The sequence below is a fragment of the Drosophila persimilis genome, unplaced genomic scaffold (genome assembly GCF_003286085.1).
Source record: "Drosophila persimilis strain 14011-0111.01,24,50 unplaced genomic scaffold, DperRS2 tig00003933-arrow-pilon, whole genome shotgun sequence".
NCBI lineage: Eukaryota > Metazoa > Arthropoda > Insecta > Diptera > Drosophilidae > Drosophila > Drosophila persimilis.
This window is the reverse complement of record NW_020825706.1, coordinates 3,027,579-3,048,274: the sequence shown is the minus strand read 5'-3', so window position 1 is coordinate 3,048,274 and position 20,696 is coordinate 3,027,579. Positions and strand designations below refer to the sequence as shown.

The window sequence follows — 20,696 nt, the reverse complement described above, 5'->3', positions numbered from 1 at the left end:
GTAATTAGCTTGAAGATTTCGCACAGTGCCCGCTTTGATGGCGCTCTTATCGGCCGCTGGAACCCGTTTAGCCTAATTAACGGGTAATCAGGTTTCAGGCAGCGCTTTGAAATAGAAGCGAATGTCCAAGACCTCGCACCATTTGGCTACCGACTCTGCAACGATGAGCATCAGATTTAGTGTGAATGGCTTCCCCTACGAGGTGCAGGCTGGGGACTACGCCCCGGACCTCACCCTGAACGCATTCCTGCGCCAGCATCTCCACCTGACGGCCACCAAGTACATGTGCCTGGAAGGCGGCTGCGGCTCCTGTGTGTGTGTCATCCGACGACGTCATCCGGCCACAGACGAGGCGCAGTCGAGAGCAGCCAACTCTGTAAGTACTGTAGACAGGGATTGGTTTTCCCTTGGCTACTAATAAAACTTTATTTCAAGTGCCTGACGCTGCTCAACACCTGCGATGATGTGGATATCATAACGGACGAGGGATTGGGCAACCAACTGAGCGGCTACCATCCCATTCAGAAGCGTCTGGCCCAGCTGAACGGCACCCAGTGCGGGTACTGCTCCCCGGGATTCGTGATGAACATGTACGGGCTGCTGGAACAGCATCGGGGGCAGGTGAGCATGGCCCAAGTGGAGGACGCTTTCGGTGGCAACATTTGCCGCTGCACCGGCTATCGCCCCATACTGGATACCATGAAATCCTTTGCGGTGGACAGCGACATTGCAGTGCCTGCGGAGTGTGTGGACATTGAGGACTCCTTCGAGCTGCTGTGCCCCCGAACGGGACAGTCCTGCCGGGACAGCTGCTCCAGACCGGCGCGCAGGCAGGACAATGGTGCCGCCCACTGGTATTGGCCCAAGACGCTGACGGAGCTCTTCTCAGCCCTCAGCCAGGTGGCGAGGGGAGAGCTCTACTTCCTGGTGGGCGGCAACACGGCTCACGGGGTCTACCGGCGGCCCAGGGGCATACGCCACTACATCGACGTTAATGCGGTGCCAGAGCTGAAGCAGCACAGCCTCGAAACGGATCATATTCTGCTCGGCGGCAATGTCACCCTTACCGATGCCATGGAATTGTTTCTCATCGCCGCCAAGCGGCCGGGATTCGAGTATTGCGCACAGTTGTGGCAGCACTTCAACCTGATTGCCAATGTCCCAGTGCGAAACGTGAGTAGATAGCGGGCCATAAATCCACAAAACTCGTTTCGTCGGTGACCAAATAAGTAGATAAATTCAACAAATTAGTGGGTGCAACTTGTGGATACTCTTACTCTTCTTCTAAGAAGAGAGTTCCCATTCCACAACTAACAAATTGCTTCTCTTTTCGCATAGACACTGCTCTGTGTTAGGGAATATCTTTAAACTCATTTAACTTTCACAAGCTTATGTCGCAGAGAGAGTAAATCAAAGCTACACTGAAGAAAAACATCTATTTATACCACATATAACGTGTTCTACAGAATGGAACATTGGCTGGAAATATCACCATCAAGAAGGAGCATCCCGAATTCCCCTCGGATGTGTTCATCACCTTTGAGGCATTGGATGTCAATGTTTTGGTCTATGATAATCCCAGTAGCCAGCGGGTTATGAGCCTCCTGACTTATCTGAGCGATGCCACACCGAAACTGGTCATCGGCGGTTTCATATTGAGGGCCTATCCCAAGGATAGATATATTTTCAACTCCTACAAGGTGAGGTTTGAAATTCCCTGAACGATCTCCTATTAATTCTGTATATTCTAACAGATCCTGCCTAGAGCGCAGAATGTTCATGCCTATGTCAATGCGGGAATCCTTATCGAATGGCAGGACCTACAGCGGCATATTGTGCGGTCGGCTCGCATTTGCTTTGGCAACATTCGACCCGACTACGTGCACGATCAGCCAATGGAGCTGCTCCTGCCAGGCAGAGATCTCTACGATCCGGCCACAGTCACTCAGATGTTTGAGCAGCTGCAAGGCAGCCTCCAGGCCGAGGAGAGGCCGCCAGAGGCATCGCCCGAGTATCGTCAGATGTTGGCCTGTGGGCTCCTCTATAAATTCCTGCTGGGCTCCGCTCCCAGGGATCTGGTAAGGGAAAATTATCGCAGCGGAGGTCTACTGCTGGAGCGTGCTCTGTCCTCGGGCAGTCAAACATTCGAGACGATCAAAAAGAACTATCCAGTCACACAGGCGGTACAGAAGCTGGAAGGTGAGTACCATCTTGAGAGGAGTGCAATCAGATGCTGAGTTTTTTTGATCTTTGCAGGTCTCATTCAGTGCTCGGGCGAGGCCACGTATATGAACGATCTCTTGACCACTTCGAATGCCGTCTATTGTGCCTTTGTCACGGCCAAGCGAGTGGGAGCCACAATCGAGCAGATTGATCCCTCGGCTGCCCTGCAGTGCCAGGGAGTTGTGGCCTTCTATGCGGCCAAGGATATACCGGGAGCGAATAACTTCGTGACGGTCACCCCGCTTACGCCTGAAGTGGATGAGATCTTTGCTGCTGGTCGGGTCAAGCACTACGACCAACCTCTGGGTGTGATTGCAGCCCTCTCGCAGGATACGGCTGTCTATGCAGCCACCCTGGTGCAGGTAACCTACGCCAACGATCAGCGGAAGATCTACACGAGCATCAACCACGTGCTGGCAGCCAAGCTGGAGAATCGCATCGTCTGTCTAAAGAAGGACAGTGAGGAAAAAGAGGTACTGAATCCATCTGCTTTGGCGCCTGGCGATGTATTGGGTCGGGGTATTCTGCAACTGGAATCGCAGTACCACTTCACAATGGAGCCGCAGACAACAATTGTGGTGCCCATTGACAATATTCTGCAGGTGTGGTGCTCCACCCAGTGGATGGATGGCACTCAGGGAAGCATTGCCCATATGCTGAAGGTGAATGTGAACACAGTGCAGCTCCAGGTGCGACGTGTGGGAGGTGCATATGGCGCAAAGGTCACGCGCTGCAATATTGTAGCCTGTGCCGCCGCCTTGGTGGCCTCTAAGCTGAACCGGCCCGCCAGATTTGTCCAGACCATCGAATCCATGATGGAGTGCAATGGCAAGCGATGGGCCTGTCGTTCGGATTACGAGTTCCGTGCACGTGCTAATGGATTGATCACCATGTTGACCAATAAATACTACGAAGATGCGGGCTGCAATCTCAACGAGAATGTGGTCGATTTTCTCACACTGCCGGCCCTCAGGAATGTCTACAACTTGACGAACTCCAACTACAAGACCTCGGGAAGTGCCATCCTAACAGATGCCCCCAGTTCCACATGGTGTCGGGCACCTGGAACAGCAGAGGGTAAGCCCTGCTTGACCTCCTTTCCGTCCTTAAAATAACTTTGGATTCCCTCTTACCTCTTCAGCAATCGCCATGACGGAAACAGCTCTAGAGCACATCGCCTTCACTTGTCAGCTGGATCCAGCCGATGTCCGTCTGGTCAATCTCCGACCTGGTAGCAAGATGGTGCAACTCCTGCCCAGATTCCTGGCCACCACAGAATACCGCAAGCGACGGGGGCAGATCAACCTATTCAACGCGCAGAATCGGTGGCGTAAACGCGGACTGGGACTGACTCTCATGGAGTTTCCGCTGAACACGACCGTTGGCTTCACGTATCCCACGACGGTGGCCATTTACCACGAGGATGGATCGGTGGTCATCACGCACGGTGGCATAGAGATTGGCCAGGGCATCAATACGAAGGCGGCCCAGGTGGCAGCCTTCGTACTAGGCGTGCCCCTGGAGCGCGTGAGCGTAGAGAGCAGCAACACGGTAAGCGGAGCCAATTCCATGATCACGGCCAACTCCATGAGCAGCGAAATGATTGGACTGGCCGTGCGCAAGGCCTGCGACACGCTGAACAAGCGTCTGGAGCCCGTGAAGAAACAGCTGGGAAAAAAAGCAACCTGGTTGCAGATCCTACAGGCTGCCTACTTGCAGTCCGTTATTCTTATAGCCAGCGACTCTTATAAACTGGGAGATATTCCCAGCTACAGCATCTTTGGACTGAGTCTCAGTGAACTGGAGCTGGACATACTCACTGGCAACCACTTGATTCGCCGCGTCGATATCCTCGAAGATGCTGGAGAGAGTCTCAGCCCCAACATCGATGTGGGCCAGGTGGAGGGCGCCTTTGTCATGGGCCTCGGCTACTATCTGACGGAGCTGCTGGTCTACGATCGCCAGACGGGCCGCATTCTCACCAATCGCACCTGGAACTACCATCCGCCTGGCGCCAAGGACATCCCCATCGATTTCCGCATAGAACTGCTCCAAAAGAACCCCAATCCGGTGGGTTTCATGCGCTCTAAGTCAACGGGTGAGCCAGCCCTCTGTCTCTCCGTGGGCGTACTCTTTGCCATGCAGCATGCCATCCAATCGGCCAGAACAGATGCGGGACTACCTCGAGAGTGGGTGCGCCTGGGGGCACCAACCACGCCAGAGACTGTAGTTCTGAATGCGGGCCACCAAGTGCAGAGCTTTGCCCTGAAGTGAGATGGGATATGGTTGGGTATACTCCCATATTAATTGCTTATTAGATTTAAGTTGTTTGGGGAATTCAGTGAAATATATATTTGCTTACACAGTTATATCTCTCAGAACTTCTTTTGATTGAATGAGTGTTACACAAACAATCCAACAACAAATACAGTCTTTGGCGAAGAACAAAAGTCGAACGAAGGATACCCGATAAGAGAATGTAAGTATCAGTGTCCGTAAGACGAACCGTCGAACGAAAATTTAAATGGAATTTCTTCTTAATGCAATATCTTGGTATTTTATAATCTTTGATTTCATTTTGTTGAATTTCAATTACGATCATATGGGTATACAAACGATCTCTTTCTACAAACAAAAACCCTTTCATAGCGATATACCTACACATATGATTCCTTGGAATGTGAGTTATTAGAAGCCGAAAGCTTTCAACTATTTCCAGTTCTTTTGAAAGAAACCAAACCCGAAATAATAACGCATTTTGTTTAGAACCTTGAGGAAAAGTAGAATGTCCATTACGATCATATGGGTATACAAACGATCTCTTTCTATAAACAAAAACCCTTTCATAGCTATATACCTACACATATGATTCCTTGGAATGTGAGTTATTGGAAGCCGAGAGCTTTCAACTCTTCCCAGTTCTTTGAAAAGAAACCAAACCCGAAACGATACCGCATTTTGTTTAGAAACCCGAGCAAAACAGAAAATTCTAAACAAACATTTGGCTGATAAAGCTTTATACTCATAGGCTTACCAGAGAGTGCGAGAGTTGTTTAGAGAGCGGGAGATAACGATTCAGTATATAATTTGTAGAAGTTCTCTCCTCTCGAATAGTAGTTAGAGCCGGAGCGCGGAAGCAGGTTGAACTTGAAAGCGTGAGCACATTTTGGGGCTCCCTCCGCGGCCACTCAATAAATACGCAATTCCACCTGCCCTAGGGTACAGTATCTCGGGGATCGGCGTCGAAAACACACGGAACTTGCCTTCCAGCAGCGCTTGCTTCATATTGTGAAATAAATAGTTTCTAGAACAGGTGGACGACAACGAGAAAGCCTGCAATTAATTTCACAATATACCAAGGCACCCCCTTTCAAGTGATTTGAGGGATTATATAAGACACAGATAATGGCTGGAAGCATTACAATCAACGGCACTAGCTATGAAGGTGAGTATGTGGGTAGTTAATTAATGTATTGAGTGCTTGATAGAAGTGTCATCAAAAAGATAAATAAGAAACGACCAGTGAGAGCACAATGTTTCAGTATTCCTACTCATGTTTTTGTTGTTTATCGTGTATTACAACCCACTCAAAATGGAATATTTTCTATGAGAACTTGTATAGAACTTTGGAGACAGTAATGGGTGGCATAACGACCATAATTTGAGCTATTTTTTTCGTTGCATTTATTATATCGTTAAGGTAGTTATTAGTAGATAATGATATGCCAAACGAGATAGACATATCTTGAAAATAATTTCATGATTTTTGTATACTCATTTGTGAGGTAAACTTTTTAGATAATTATAAAATATAGGTCCCTCAAAATGTTCAAGGTCTATGTGAGATTTGCTGTTAATTTTCATGAACTGGTTTACCGTGTCGAAAATCATTATCATCATTCTTTTCCAGAAGATGTGTCTTATTATTATAGTTGGTAGTAGTCCTATAAAATTTCACCTAATTATAGACGGTTTTGACATGTTGGAGTGGTTTAGATAGATTAGATAAATTCCGGCTAATCTAAAACAATATTTTCTCTCCCGCAGTTAATCTGGCTGCCCTGCCTGCAGACATCTCGCTCAACACCTTCATTCGAGAGAATGCCGGTCTGACGGGCACAAAGTTCATGTGCCAGGAAGGCGGATGCGGTGTCTGCGTGTGTACGCTGACCGGCATCCACCCGGAAACGGGGGAGGTGCGCACTTGGGGCGTAAACTCGTGCCTCACGATGCTGAACACCTGCCTGGGACTGGAGGTGACCACAACGGAGGGTCTGGGCAACAAGCGGGTGGGCTACCACGCCATCCAGGAGCGGCTGGCCAAGATGAACGGCACCCAGTGCGGCTACTGCTCGCCGGGCATCGTGATGAACATGTACGGGCTGCTCAAGTCGAAGGGCGGTCGCGTGACCATGGCGGAGGTGGAGAACTCCTTCGGAGGCAACATCTGTCGCTGCACTGGATACCGCCCCATCCTGGATGCCATGAAGTCCTTCGCGGTAGACAGCGACATTGCGGTGCCCGCGGAGTGTGCGGACATCGAGGATCTGGGCACAAAGCAGTGTCCCAAGACGGGCGAGCTATGCGCTGGCACCTGCAAGAAGCAGTCGCCCAAGGGCAGTCAGGTCTACCTGGACGGCAGCCGCTGGAGCTGGCCGGAGAGCCTGAGCCAGCTATTTGAGGTCCTGCAGAGCGCTGTCAAAGAGAAGCTGCCCGTCATGCTGGTGGCCGGCAACACGGCTCACGGGGTGTACAGGCGCAGTGCGGACATAAAGGCGTTCATCGATGTCGGGGCCTTGGCAGACCTCAAGGGACACAAGCTGGCTGTTGATTCCTCCTCCCTTACGCTTGGGGGAAACCTGAGCCTCACAGAAACCATGGACATTTGCCGCCAGCTGGAGAAGACCCGTGGCTTCGAGTACTTGTCGCAGGTATGGCAACATCTCGATTGGATCGCCAACGTTCCCGTGCGCAATGTAAGTCGACAATTTTCATGTTATCTGCCTGATAAGGTGTAAGCTGGTTCTCCAACTTCTCGAATTATCTTATCATGGGCATCGGCATGGGTCATCTAATTCGACTCTAATGCTGTTTTCCATCAATTTGCTTTGCATTAACCCAGGCCGGCACCTTGGCGGGCAATCTGGCTATCAAGCATGCGCACCCGGAGTTTCCCTCCGACGTGTTCATTGTCCTCGAGGCCCTGGACGCACAGGTGATTGTCCAGGAGTCGGTGGCTAAACAGGCAACTGTGAGCCTCGCCAGCTATCTGAAGACGCCGATGGAGGGCAAGATCATACGAGGATTTGTGCTGCCCGCTTATCCCAAGGATCGTTTCCTGTTTGACTCCTACAAGGTGAGATCTATCACGGATCTATCTTCAATGCTTTGAATCTCAACCTTTTTCCTACCCTTAGATCATGCCTCGTGCCCAGAATGCCCATGCCTATGTCAATGCCGCTTTTCTCCTCGAGTTGGACAACGCCTCCAAAGTGAAGACCGCTCGCATTTGCTTTGGCGGCATCAACCCGGAGTTTGTCCATGCCACTGCCATTGAGAAACTGCTTTTGGGACGCAATCCCTATGAGAATGGACTGGTGGAGAAGGCCTTTGGCCAACTATCGACTCTTCTGCAACCTGATGAGGTGCTGCCCGATGCCTCACCCGTGTACCGACGCAAGCTTGCCTGTGGCCTCTTCTATAAGTTCCTGCTGAAGACCGCCGCCCAGAGGAAACAGGGAGTTGGAAGTCGCTTCGCTGTGGGCGGATCCCTGCTGCAGCGGCCGGTATCGAGTGGAAAGCAGAACTTCGAGACCTTCCAGGAACACTATCCGGTGACCAAGGCCACGGAGAAGCACGAGGGCCTCATCCAGTGCTCCGGCGAAGCAACCTACGCCAACGATCTTCCCACTCAACACAATCAGGTGTGGGCGGCCTTTGTCACAGCAAAGAAAGTGGGTGCTAAAGTCACGAAGGTGGATCCCCAACCAGCGCTGGCTCTGCCCGGAGTGGTGGCCTATTTGGATGCCAAGGACATACCGGGACCTAACTACATTGGACCTAAGACCCGTGACCAGTTTTTCTTTGCTCAAGACGAGGAGCTTTTTGCCACAGGCGAGATCAAATTCTACAACCAGCCCGTCGGCATAATCGTTGCCAATACCAACGCCCTGGCTCATCGCGCTGCAGAATTGGTGAAGTTGAGCTACGAAGGAGGTGCCAAGGAAGTGCTACCCAGTCTGAAGCATGTGCTGGACAAGGTGGGAGCCTCATCTAACGAGCGCTTGGAGCAAAAGGTCAAGTCAACTCTGGACAACCTCGACTTGGAGGGGGAGCACTTTGATCTGAGCTCCTCCGGTCAGCTGGACATGGGTCTGCAGTACCACTACTACATGGAGCCGCAGACTACGGTAGCAGTGCCCTTCGAGGGCGGCCTGCAGGTGTATGTAGCCACCCAGTGGATGGATCTTTCGCAAGACGTCATCGCCAACATCCTTAAACTGAAAGCCAACGAGGTGCAGGTAAAGACTCGCCGTATCGGTGGCGGATACGGAGGAAAGGCCACCCGCTGCAACTTCGCCGCTGCGGCTGCTTCTGTCGCTGCGAACAAGCTCAATCGTCCCGTGCGCATGGTCCAGTCGCTCGAGTCAATCATGACTACCATAGGCAAACGGTGGGCCTTCCATTGTGACTATGACTTCTTCGTTCAGAAGTCTGGCAAGATCGTGGGTATCGTCAGTCGTTTCTTCGAGGATGCAGGCTACTTGTCGAACGAGTCCCCCATGGGGCACGTGGTAATGCTGTCCAAGAACTGCTACGAATTCAGCGATAACTTCAAGTTGGATGGTTTCCTTGTCTACACGGACGCTCCCAGCAACACTCCGTGTCGGGCTCCTGGGTCCGTGGAAGGCATTGCCATGATAGAAAATATCATCGAACACATCGCCTTCGAGACGGGGCAGGATCCCGCAGACGTGCGATATGCCAACATGCTGCCCGCCCACAAAATGGGAGAAATGATGCCTGGATTCCTAAAGAGCACCCTTTATAAGGATCGTCGTTCGGATATTTTTGCCTACAACAAAGAGAATCGGTGGCGCAAGCGCGGATTGGGTCTGTGCATTATGGAGTACCAGATCGGGTACTTCGGACAGTACCCGGCGACGGTAGCTATCTATCACAGCGATGGCACTGTGGTTGTTTCTCACGGAGGCATAGAAATGGGACAAGGTGAGTGTTGCAGATCCATCCAACTGTTCCGTTTCTTAAGACTAATGTGATCCATTCCAGGCATGAACACCAAGATATCCCAGGTGGTGGCCCATACTCTGGGCATTCCCATGCAACAGGTGCGCATTGAAGCCAGCGACACTATCAATGGAGCGAACTCAATGGTCACTGGAGGTGCCGTTGGCAGCGAGACCCTCTGCTATGCCGTGCGCAAGGCCTGCGAGACACTGAATTCTCGTCTGGAACCGGTCAAGGAGGAGCTGAAGCCCTCCGACTGGCAGCAGCTGATCAATGAAGCGTACAACCGGAAGATCAATCTCATTGCCAGCGACCAGTGCAAGCAGGGTGACATGGACCCGTACTCGGTTTGCGGGCTCTGTCTAACGGAGGTGGAGTTTGATGTGCTCACGGGCAACTATCTGGTCAACCGGGTGGATCTCCTGGAGGACACGGGCGAGAGTCTGAATCCCAATGTGGACATCGGCCAGATCGAAGGCGCCTTCATGATGGGCCTTGGCTACTGGACTAGCGAGCAGATTGTAGTGGACAATCAGACTGGCGAATGCCTCACGAACCGCACCTGGACGTACAAGCCTCCGGGCGCCAAGGACATTCCCGTGGATCTTCGCATTGAGCTGCTGCCTAAGAGCCCCAACAAAGCAGGCTTTATGAGGTCAAAAGGTGAGCTTATAAGCACATGTTCCTTTTGAAATCCCAGTAAGTAAAATTTCTCGTTTTTCAGCTACCGGTGAACCCGCCATCTGCTTGTCAATCGCGGTGGCCTTTGCCCTGCAGCAAGCCCTGCAATCGGCCCGCGATGATGCCGGCGTGCCCAAGGCATGGGTCACCCTCAATGCCCCAATGACGCCCGAGTTTCTGGTTCTCCATGCCGGCACCGAGCCCAGCCAGTTCAAGCTGAACTAAGTGGTTGAGGAAGAGAAGAAGTAGAGCCAGGAGATCTCCTCCTCGGCGGACGGAGCGTGAGACGCGGCACGTGGCCTGCGGAAGCGATGGGAATGCTTCGATAAGCATGCCACGAAAATCCCCTATACATATACCCCACTTAACTTAGAGGAGCAGACCTTGTATTGTATGCACAATAAATTAAAAACATATCCAACGCTTAATCCAAATGACATTCATTGCGAACGCCCGAAGAACGCCGCCGGCCTGGGTCGACAATGGAATGGCATGGAGTGTTTGCCAAGTGGTGACCCCACGCTCTGCAGAATTTGCATTTTCCTTGGTTCTTTTTTTAATGCTTAACACCTCAGCCATAGCTCTGGTAAGATACATTCGACGCCTCAAACTCTTCAATGCTGGACACTGCGCCAATGGACCTGATGCAAGCACGCAATCGCAGCTAGTTAGCAAAGTCTAATGTCATACGGCTATAACATGTAAACATTTGGACATTTGAAAACATAGAAAAGGAGAGAACCACCACCGCTAATTTCTTATTCTAATTTTCATTCTTACACTTAGTTTCGTTTTAGTTTTAGTTTTACACCTAAAGAATTTTAAAATAGTTTATGTTTCCATTTTTTATTTCGCTACATCTGTCTCTTACTTTTCTCACACCAACACCAGCCGTTATATCATATCTCTTGTGTGAGAGAGAGAAAGAGAGAGAATGAGTAAGCGTGTGAAAGGGTCAAAATCAAAGTCATGACACGTCATGACAAAGTCCTAAAGGAATCGATGACATCCAAAAAAGTCATCTATTCTTGCCTAAGAATTCATTCCTCTCCTGTGCGTTTGGGAGCTATCTTCCAGTTGCCTACCTTGGCTGCCTGCCAGTTCCAGGGCGTTATGGATTTCTACGCTGCCAATTAAATACCTGAATCATTGCATACATTGTAAATCTAATGCTCTCGACGCTTTCAGGTATTTTAGAAGTATTCCGCATTTTGTTTAGAATCCCGAGCAAAACAAAAACTGCTAAGCCAACAGCTGATAATGATTTATAAGTTTGCCCGAAAGAGAGAGTAAATATATACTTGGATAATGAGAGAGAGAGAGTGGATGAGAGATCGTGCGATAACGATTCATTATAAATCTAGGTACATACATAGGTATATGTATGTATGTATTGTAGAATTTAGAGAGACCCACACGAGAGCTCTCCTCTCGATCGAATAGTAGTTAGCCAGTGTCTCTGCGGGAGCAAGTTAAACTTTGGATCGCGAGAACGTTTTGGGGCTCGGCAATAAAAGCTCGATTCCAGCCACATTAACCCACAGTTGACCGGAGATTAGCGTGGACAACACACGCAACTTTCTTCGAAAACAGCGAACGGCAATTAAACTCGAGAAAGACTTCAATTTATTTCAAGACAACAATCGTGGCCCCTTTCAAGTGATTATATAAAACACAGATAATGGTGCACAGCATTACAATCAACGGCACCAGATATGAAGGTGAGTATGTGGGCAGTTAATTTATTGATTAATTGCTTACAAAATTTTAAGAGCTTTAGCAATGGGAACTCTACGCACTGACGTGTTCTTAACAAGATGAATGAAAAGTTTGATATACAATAGAGTGAACCGATTTTTATACCCGATACTCAAAATGAGTATTGGGGTATATTAGATTTGTGGTAAAAGTGGATGTGTGTAACGTCCAGAAGGAATCGTTTCCGACCCTATAAAATACATATATTCTTGATCAGTATCAATAGCCGAGTCGATTGAGTCCTGTCTGTCTGTCCGTCCGTCCGTCTGTCCGTCCCCTTCAGCTCCGAGTGCTCAAAGACTGTAAGAGCTAGAGTAACGATGTTTCGGATCCAGACTTCTGTGATATGTCACTGCTACAAAAATATTTCAAAACTTCGCCCCGCCCACTTCCGCCCCCACAAAGGACGAAAATCTGTGGCATACACATTTTTAAGGATCCGATAAAACCAAAATAACGCAAAATCGTAGACGATGACTATATCTTCTAAAGTTCAAAATCTGAACCAGATCGTATAATTATTATAGCCAGAATCAAGAAAACAATTTCATTCTTTCGCTCTCTGTCTCTCTCTAACACACAGGTTTCATGGTCGGTTTTGCCAATTGCTAAATATGAGTTCAAAGATCTTAGAACCTATAAGAGCCAGAGCAACCAAATTTGGTATCCACACTCCTGAGATATCGGACCTTGACCGTGTTGTGTCAAAATTTCGCCACACCCCCTTCCGCCCACACAAAGGACGAAAATCTGTTGCATCCACAATATTGCAGATTCGAGAAAACTAAAAACGCAGAATCATAGATAACAACCATATCTATCAGATTGCTGAATCTGGATCAGATCAGATAATTTTTATAGCCAAAAGGAAACAAATCAATTTGCAGTGGCTACGCAGCGCCCGACGTCACGCTCAGACTGATTTTTTGTATCTCTCGCACGCACTCTTTGTCGTGTCGTTCAATATTAGCGGCGTCTGCCGGAGGAGAGCCATACTAACATAGTATCGGTTATATATGTAGAGTTGCGGTGTCCGCAGCAACTCACAACGTTCCCCTTCGTTGTTTAATAATTACATGGCTTGAGCATACAGCTAGTGAGCTAAACATATTTGATACCCATGTTCCCATATCACTTCGAGATCCACTTTGAGTATATAGTTTCTCGTTTAAATGTGCACCTAATCTAAGAAATGTTTGGCATGTTGGAGCGGTTTATAACTGTAGATTAGATAAACAAAACCTGATGCAATATTTTCTCTCCTGCAGTTTATCTGGCTGCCCTGCCTGCAGACATCTCGCTGAACACCTTCATTCGAGAGAATGCCGGTCTGACGGGCACAAAGTTCATGTGCCAGGAAGGCGGATGCGGTGTCTGCGTGTGTACGCTGACCGGCATCCACCCGGAAACGGGGGAGGTGCGCACTTGGGGCGTAAACTCGTGCCTCACGATGCTGAACACCTGCCTGGGACTGGAGGTGACCACAACGGAGGGTCTGGGCAACAAGCGGGTGGGCTACCACGCCATCCAGGAGCGGCTGGCCAAGATGAACGGCACCCAGTGCGGCTACTGCTCGCCGGGCATCGTGATGAACATGTACGGGCTGCTCAAGTCGAAGGGCGGTCGCGTGACCATGGCGGAGGTGGAGAACTCCTTCGGAGGCAACATCTGTCGCTGCACTGGATACCGCCCCATCCTGGATGCCATGAAGTCCTTTGCGGTAGACAGCGACATTGCGGTGCCCGCGGAGTGTGCGGACATCGAGGATCTGGGCACAAAGCAGTGTCCCAAGACGGGCGAGCTATGCGCTGGCACCTGCAAGAAGCAGTCGCCCAAGGGCAGTCAGGTCTACCTGGACGGCAGCCGCTGGAGCTGGCCGGAGAGCCTGAGCCAGCTATTTGAGGTCCTGCAGAGCGCTGTCAAAGAGAAGCTGCCCGTCATGCTGGTGGCCGGCAACACGGCTCACGGGGTGTACAGGCGCAGTGCGGACATAAAGGCGTTCATCGATGTCGGGGCCTTGGCAGACCTCAAGGGACACAAGCTGGCTGTTGATTCCTCCTCCCTTACGCTTGGGGGAAACCTGAGCCTCACAGAAACCATGGACATTTGCCGCCAGCTGGAGAAGACCCGTGGCTTCGAGTACTTGTCGCAGGTGTGGCAACATCTCGATTGGATCGCCAACGTTCCCGTGCGCAATGTAAGTCGACAATTTTCATGTTATCTGCCTGATAAGGTGTAAGCTGGTTCTCCAACTTCTCGAATTATCTTATCATGGGCATCGGCATGGGTCATCTAATTCGACTCTAATGCTGTTTTCCATCAATTTGCTTTGCATTAACCCAGGCCGGCACCTTGGCGGGCAATCTGGCTATCAAGCATGCGCACCCGGAGTTTCCCTCCGACGTGTTCATTGTCCTCGAGGCCGTGGACGCACAGGTGATTATTCAGGAGTCGGTGGCCAAACAGGCAACTGTGAGCCTCGCCAGCTATCTGAAGACGCCGATGGAGGGCAAGATCATACGAGGATTTGTGCTGCCCGCTTATCCCAAGGATCGTTTTCTGTTTGACTCCTACAAGGTGAGATCTATCACGGATCTATCTTCAATGCTTTGAATCTCAACCTTTTTCCTACCCTTAGATCATGCCTCGTGCCCAGAATGCCCATGCCTATGTCAACGCCGCTTTTCTCCTCGAATTGGACAACGCCACCAAAGTGAAGACCGCTCGCATTTGCTTTGGCGGCATCAACCCGGAGTTTGTCCATGCCACTGCCATTGAAAAACTGCTCTTGGGACGCAATCCCTATGAAAATGGACTGGTGGAGAAGGCCTTTGGACAATTATCGACTCTTCTGCAACCCGACGCGGTGATGCCCGATGCCTCGCCCGTGTACCGACGCAAGCTTGCCTGCGGACTCTTCTACAAGTTCCTGCTGAAGACCGCCACCCAGAGGAAACAGGGAGTTGGCAGTCGCTTCGCTCTGGGCGGATCCTTGCTGCAGCGCCCGGTGTCGAGTGGAAAGCAGAACTTTGAGACCTTCCAGGAACACTATCCGGTGACCAAGGCCACGGAGAAGCACGAGGGTCTCATCCAGTGCTCCGGCGAAGCAACCTTCGCTAACGATCTTCCCACGCAGCCGAGTCAGCTATGGGCGGCTTTCGTTCACGCTAAAAAAGTGGGTGCGAAGGTCACGAAGGTGGATCCTCAGCCAGCGCTAGCTCTGCCCGGCGTGGTGGCCTATTTGGATGCCAAGAACATACCTGGACCTAACTACCTTGGTCCTAAGACACGCGAGCCTATGTTTTTTGCCCAAGACGAGGAGATATTCGCCACTGGCGAGATTAAATTCTATGACCAGCCCGTCGGCATAATCGTCGCCAATACCAACGCCCTGGCTCAGCGCGCTGCAGGATTGGTAAAGCTGAGCTACGAAGGAGGCGCCAAGGAAGTGCTTCCCACCCTGAAGGATGTGCTGAACAAGGTAGGAGCCTCATCCAGCGACCGTATCGAGCATAGGTACAGGTCAACGCTGGACACTCTCGACCTGGAGGGGGAGCACTTCGATCTGAGTTCCTCCGGTCAGCTGGACTTGGGCCTGCAGTACCACTACTTCATGGAGCCTCAAACCACGGTAGCAGTGCCCTTCGAGGGTGGCATGCAGGTGTATGTAGCCACCCAGTGGATGGATCTGTCGCAGGACATCATCGCCAATATACTCAAGCTCAAGGCTAACGAGGTGCAGGTTAAGACTCGCCGCATCGGAGGCGGATACGGAGGCAAGGCCACACGCTGCAACCTTGCCGCTGCGGCCGCTGCTGTTGCTGCCAACAAACTGAATCGTCCCGTGCGCCTGGTCCAGTCTCTGGAGTCCATTATGAGCACCCTGGGAAAGCGCTGGGCGTTCCACTGTGACTACGACTTCTTCGTTCAGAAGTCGGGCAAGATCGTGGGTATCGTCAGTCGCTTCTTCGAGGATGCCGGCTACCTATCGAACGAGTCCCATATGGGCCATGGAGTGGCGGTGTCTAAAAACTGCTACGAATTCAGCGATAACTACAAGTTGGATGGCTTCCTGGTCTACACGGACGCCCCCAGCAACACTCCGTGTCGTGCTCCTGGGTCATTGGAGGGCATTGCCATGATAGAAAATATCATCGAGCACATCGCCTTCGAGACGGGGCAGGATCCCGCGGATGTGCGATATGCCAATATTTTGCCCAACCACAAAATGGCAGAAATGATGCCTGGATTCCTAAAGAGCACCCTTTATAAGGATCGTCGCTCAGAGATTATTGCCTACAACAAAGAAAATCGGTGGCGCAAGCGAGGATTGGGTCTGGCTATAATGGAGTACCAGATGGGCTACTTCGGACAGTACCCCGCGACGGTAGCCATTTATCACAGCGATGGCACTGTGGTTGTTTCCCACGGAGGCATCGAAATGGGGCAAGGTGAGTGATTATGCGACGATCAAAATCGCACTGTTCAAATTGAAAGTCGTAGGGATTGGAACACGCATGCTCTCTGAGCACCTGCTGGCTCTCAGATCTAGTAGTCGGATGGGTCCAAACTGGACAATGGGGATACCATCTATCAGGCCGAGATTCATGTTTTTGAAGTGGGCGCTCGTGAGTACCTACCCATTTGTGTTCTCGGACAGGGATATCTTATAGCGTACTGTCACCTAAGATATCACTTCATGAAATATAAATTAGTAGATATTCTATGTATTCTTCCACGTGGTTATAGTGCCACAAGACAATAACAAAAAATCGCTCAAACGGTTCCTTAACTCAAATTTAATTTATTCTAGGCATGAATACCAAGATATCCCAAGTGGTGGCCCATTCTCTGGGCATTCCCATGCAAATGGTGCGCATTGAAGCCAGCGAAACCATCAATGGAGCCAACGCAATGGGTACCGGGGGCTCCGTGGGCAGTGAGTCCCTCTGCTATGCCGTGCGCAAGGCCTGCGCGACGTTAAATTCTCGCCTGGAGGCGGTCAAGGAGGAACTGAAGCCCTCCGACTGGCAGCAATTGATCAACGAGGCATATAACAGGAAGATCAACCTCATTGCCAACGACCATTACAAACAGGGCGACATGGAGAATTACGCGGTATGCGGCCTCTGCCTCACGGAGGTGGAGTTTGATGTGCTCACCGGCAACTATCTAGTCAGCCGCGTAGACCTCCTGGAAGATGCGGGTGAGAGTCTGAACCCCAATGTGGATATCGGGCAGATGGAAGGCGCGTTAATGATGGGCTTGGGCTACTGGACTAGCGAACAGATTGTGGTAGACAAGCAGACCGGCGAGTGCCTCACGAACCGCACCTGGACATACAAGCCTCCGGGCGCTAAGGACATTCCCGTAGATCTGCGCATCAAAATGTTGCCTAAGAGCCCAAACAAAGTTGGGTTTATGAGGTCGAAGGGTGCGTTTTTAAAATCACATCCTTACTGAAATCCAAGTAAATGAGAGTCATTCTATTGCAGCAACCGGTGAACCCGCTATCTGTGTAGCCATCGCGGTGGCTTTTGCCCTTCAGCAAGCCCTGCAATCGGCCCGCGATGATGCCGGCGTGCCCAAGGCATGGGTCACCCTCAATGCCCCAATGACGCCCGAGTTTCTGGTTCTTCATGCCGGCACCGAGCCCAGCCAGTTCAAGCTGAACTAAGTGGTTGAGGAAGAGAAGAAGTAGAGCCAGGAGATCTCCTCCTCGGCGGACGGAGCGTGAGACGCGACACGTGGCCTGCGGAAGCGATGGGAATGCTTCGATAAGCATGCCAAGAAAATCCCCCAACACATATACCCTACTTAACCTAGAGGAGCAGACCTTGTATTGTATGCACAATAAATTAAAAACATATCCAACGCTTAATCCAAATGACATTCATTGCGAAAGTCCGAACAACGCCGCCGGCCTGGGTCGACAATGGAATGGCATGGAGTGTTGGCCAAGTGGTGACCCCACCCTCTGCAGAATTTACATTTTCCTTGGGTCTTTTTTAATGCTTAGCACCTCAACACCAGCGACAGCTCGGGCAAGACACACCCCAAGCCGAGTTCTTCATTAAATTCTAACGTAAATTTTGGTATTGAAATTATATGCCACACGAACCGTTAGCGGGGGCAGGACTTTGGTTCGCCTGCGGTTGTGGCATCTGGATCGCTTTAATGGATTTTTCGAATACCACCAACTGCTGTGCCGTTAATGAGTACATCCCTAATGACATTATTCGATTGATCCTGTGGACAATAATCTAAAGTATGCCCAAACGACATTCCCTGGGGTTCAGAAATATAACAGTCAAAGCACTTAGAGAATGTGATAAAATATGGGTGAATGATCTCTTTTTGGGTAGTATAGAAAAGGGTTTGAAAGGATTGTAGTCTGCTGGAACTTAGGATTATTTGAGTTTAGTGAATTCCTTGAGCATTTGTAAAGTCAAAACATTAATTTCCTTTTTCTCGTTCCAAGGACTCTTCAGATCACGAAAAGACGGCCAGATCGGACGGATTGAAATGATTAATATTGGATATTGAATAACCAACTAATTTCTGCCAACCTGCCTGGATTACTTCTATGTAAGAATTTTCCCCCTAATGTTCTAATTGCAACCTCAACGGAAACCACAAAATGAATATGGTCCCCCAACCATTTGAACATTTGGCAGACCAGACCCTTTGGAAAACCACAACCGTCCACAGCTGCTGTCGATTGGCCCCAAGGCAAAGTCGCAGCGTGGCCGGGCTTCGCGACTGTCAAATTAAATTAATAAACACAACAATTGGCAGTGGAGGGCGAGTGGACGGCTGCGAGTCCTGGCCAAAAGCGCCAACTGGCGACTCCCACACGGACTGGGGCACGTCCCCCCAATGCCACGAGGAGGCGACGACGGCGTCGGCAATTGTAAATGAAATTTTTATCAAATTGAGTTCTCGGGCAACAGCACTGCGGCAAAGACTCAACTTTTGGCATGCCCCCGGCTGTAACGTGCAGAGGGAGCTGCTCCGCTCCCCCGATCCACACCTCCCTTTCGTCCGACTAAGGGTCCATGCCACGGCTTGGGTCTGAGTCCGGAGTCCGGGCTATGGGTCTGAGGCCACAGCATTTTGTATTAATTACAACATAGCCTTCGGTACTGGCGCTCAAAAAAGTTTCAACATAATTGATTTCATTTTTATTCCCGAATCGTCGGCAGCTTTCTTTGCCGGAGAGCTTCACGGCTCTGGGCGGGCGCACTCCCCCTCATCCCACACCCTTTCCGCTGCACTAAAGTGCAAATAAATTGATTGCATTATTGGCCGGACGAGAGAAGATGCGTCGTCGTGGCAGTGAAAGAATTTACTTTTTAATTTACTCAGAAAGCCGAATAAAAAGGAAAACAATTGAGACGACGCGACTGCTTAGTGGGCCCAGAAATTCTACGAATATTTGGATGCCCTATTTAATTATTATTTAGAAAATGCAGAAGAGAGCAATGCTTATAAACGATTATTTCCCAGCATAGGATCCAGTAAATGCTAAAAACTTCCTGTATATCCAGCCCTATATACCCTTTGGATGGCAGTACACCGAAGCAAATGTCCATGGGATTGGTTTTATTCTTTTAGTGATTTTTTCTGTTGGAGTGAGCACATTCTGCTATCATTGTTCTGCGGTAGTGCGTCTGGCTGGTTATTCCCTTTTGCATATCCACAGATTGAGTTACGCCCGTTTGTCCTTTGCAGTTGGCCATCGTTGTCGTCGCCTATCAGTGGCACTCGTCCTGACCATGGCCATGGCCGTGAACAGGACGTCCTCGCTCTTTTTCCGTCTGCTGCTGCCTCAGAGTCTGATTTTTTTCCATCATCCTGACACTTGGCCACATGGGAGTTTTCTGGGGTTATTGAAAAATCGGATATTGCGTATTTTTTAATTATGAACGAAACGACTGAATATTAAGTCCCATTTGGACTTAAATTTAATTAAACTTTCTCGTTGGATACCTTTGGAATTCCTCACTGCAAAGAATAACTGAGAAGGGATCAGATGGATTTTACGAGTATTTCCTTTGAAGAGGTTTGCCCTAGCAAACTTTAAGAATATTACAGGCTAAAAAATGTGCAAATAAGTATCTTAGACGGAATTCTCATAGCTCCCAGAGCTGGGTGCACACATGCAGAAATATTTTAAGCCATTCGGGGAGTGCAAAGTCCGTTGAGCAAATAAACTTGGAAATATCATAAATGCATAGTTTTCGTTCGCCTCTTTTTTGGGGTTGGTGAAATCCAGACTTTTCAGACCATTCATGTTTGCCCAGACTCCTCCGAAAAAGGGGGAACAGGACCAATGGCAAGGACAAGCTGCTTCTTCTGCTGCAGTGGCAAGCTGAAAATTTTAATGATATCAAATATATATATGGAGAGGCAAATATGTATATCTGGGCACAATGCAGTCGGCATTAAGTGGAAAAGGATGCGGCAAAGGATACACTCGCACATAGGGGCCATGCATGCGTAGATTTTATGTATTTGGCTCACGATTTAAGCCCTCTGTCTGTCTGTCTGACTGTCTGTGTGGTGTCTGGCAGGACGAAGGAGAAGACATTCGTTGCGGCATAAAATCCAACAATGAGGCGAGAGTCGAGAGTGTCGTCCTGGCCACAGGATATGCGCCAAAAGCATCCGACAATCAACCGAAAACTCTCCCCGAACCGAAATGATGTACTTAATTTGGCGAGTTCTCTCTTTTCACTTTTTTGTCTTCCCGCATCGTTTTTTGTGCTCGCTCCTATTTAATA

General features: G+C 49.9%; 3 protein-coding genes across 3 annotated transcripts; all 3 read left to right on the top strand.

Annotated features, from left to right (window-relative positions):
• Positions 1-117: 117 nt before the first annotated feature.
• On the top strand, positions 118-4,579 carry LOC6594491 (xanthine dehydrogenase 1). Its single transcript, XM_026994511.1, has 6 exons — positions 118-376; positions 436-1,173; positions 1,467-1,700; positions 1,755-2,199; positions 2,257-3,300; positions 3,365-4,579. Exons 1-6 carry the CDS (start codon positions 122-124, stop codon positions 4,495-4,497), a joined length of 3,849 nt encoding a protein of 1,282 aa, XP_026850312.1. The 5' UTR covers positions 118-121; the 3' UTR covers positions 4,498-4,579.
• Positions 4,580-5,397: 818 nt separating this feature from the next.
• Positions 5,398-10,580, top strand: LOC6594490 (indole-3-acetaldehyde oxidase). The gene is made up of 6 exons (XM_002019925.2): positions 5,398-5,668; positions 6,271-7,199; positions 7,346-7,579; positions 7,641-9,453; positions 9,514-10,134; positions 10,196-10,580. Exons 1-6 carry the CDS (start codon positions 5,629-5,631, stop codon positions 10,375-10,377), a joined length of 3,819 nt encoding a protein of 1,272 aa, XP_002019961.1. The 5' UTR covers positions 5,398-5,628; the 3' UTR covers positions 10,378-10,580.
• Positions 10,581-11,699: 1,119 nt separating this feature from the next.
• Positions 11,700-17,791, top strand: LOC6594489 (indole-3-acetaldehyde oxidase). Its single transcript, XM_002019924.2, has 6 exons — positions 11,700-11,873; positions 13,179-14,107; positions 14,254-14,487; positions 14,549-16,361; positions 16,724-17,344; positions 17,406-17,791. The coding sequence occupies exons 1-6, from the start codon at positions 11,834-11,836 to the stop codon at positions 17,585-17,587; spliced, it is 3,819 nt and encodes a 1,272-aa protein (XP_002019960.1). The 5' UTR covers positions 11,700-11,833; the 3' UTR covers positions 17,588-17,791.
• Positions 17,792-20,696: the final 2,905 nt, after the last annotated feature.

Bases quoted from the DNA above. Each gene is read 5' to 3' on its own strand.
- LOC6594489 (XM_002019924.2), top strand. From the start codon at position 11,834: ATGGTGCACAGCATTACAATCAACGGCACCAGATATGAAG. The intron at 11,874-13,178 runs GTGAGTATGTGG...TCTCTCCTGCAG, and splicing joins CAACGGCACCAGATATGAAG to TTTATCTGGCTGCCCTGCCT. The intron at 14,108-14,253 runs GTAAGTCGACAA...GCATTAACCCAG, and splicing joins CCAACGTTCCCGTGCGCAAT to GCCGGCACCTTGGCGGGCAA.
- LOC6594490 (XM_002019925.2), top strand. From the start codon at position 5,629: ATGGCTGGAAGCATTACAATCAACGGCACTAGCTATGAAG. The intron at 9,454-9,513 runs GTGAGTGTTGCA...GATCCATTCCAG, and splicing joins AGGCATAGAAATGGGACAAG to GCATGAACACCAAGATATCC. The intron at 10,135-10,195 runs GTGAGCTTATAA...CTCGTTTTTCAG, and splicing joins AGGCTTTATGAGGTCAAAAG to CTACCGGTGAACCCGCCATC.
- LOC6594491 (XM_026994511.1), top strand. From the start codon at position 122: ATGTCCAAGACCTCGCACCATTTGGCTACCGACTCTGCAACGATGAGC. The intron at 1,174-1,466 runs GTGAGTAGATAG...CGTGTTCTACAG, and splicing joins CCAATGTCCCAGTGCGAAAC to AATGGAACATTGGCTGGAAA. The intron at 3,301-3,364 runs GTAAGCCCTGCT...TTACCTCTTCAG, and splicing joins GGCACCTGGAACAGCAGAGG to CAATCGCCATGACGGAAACA.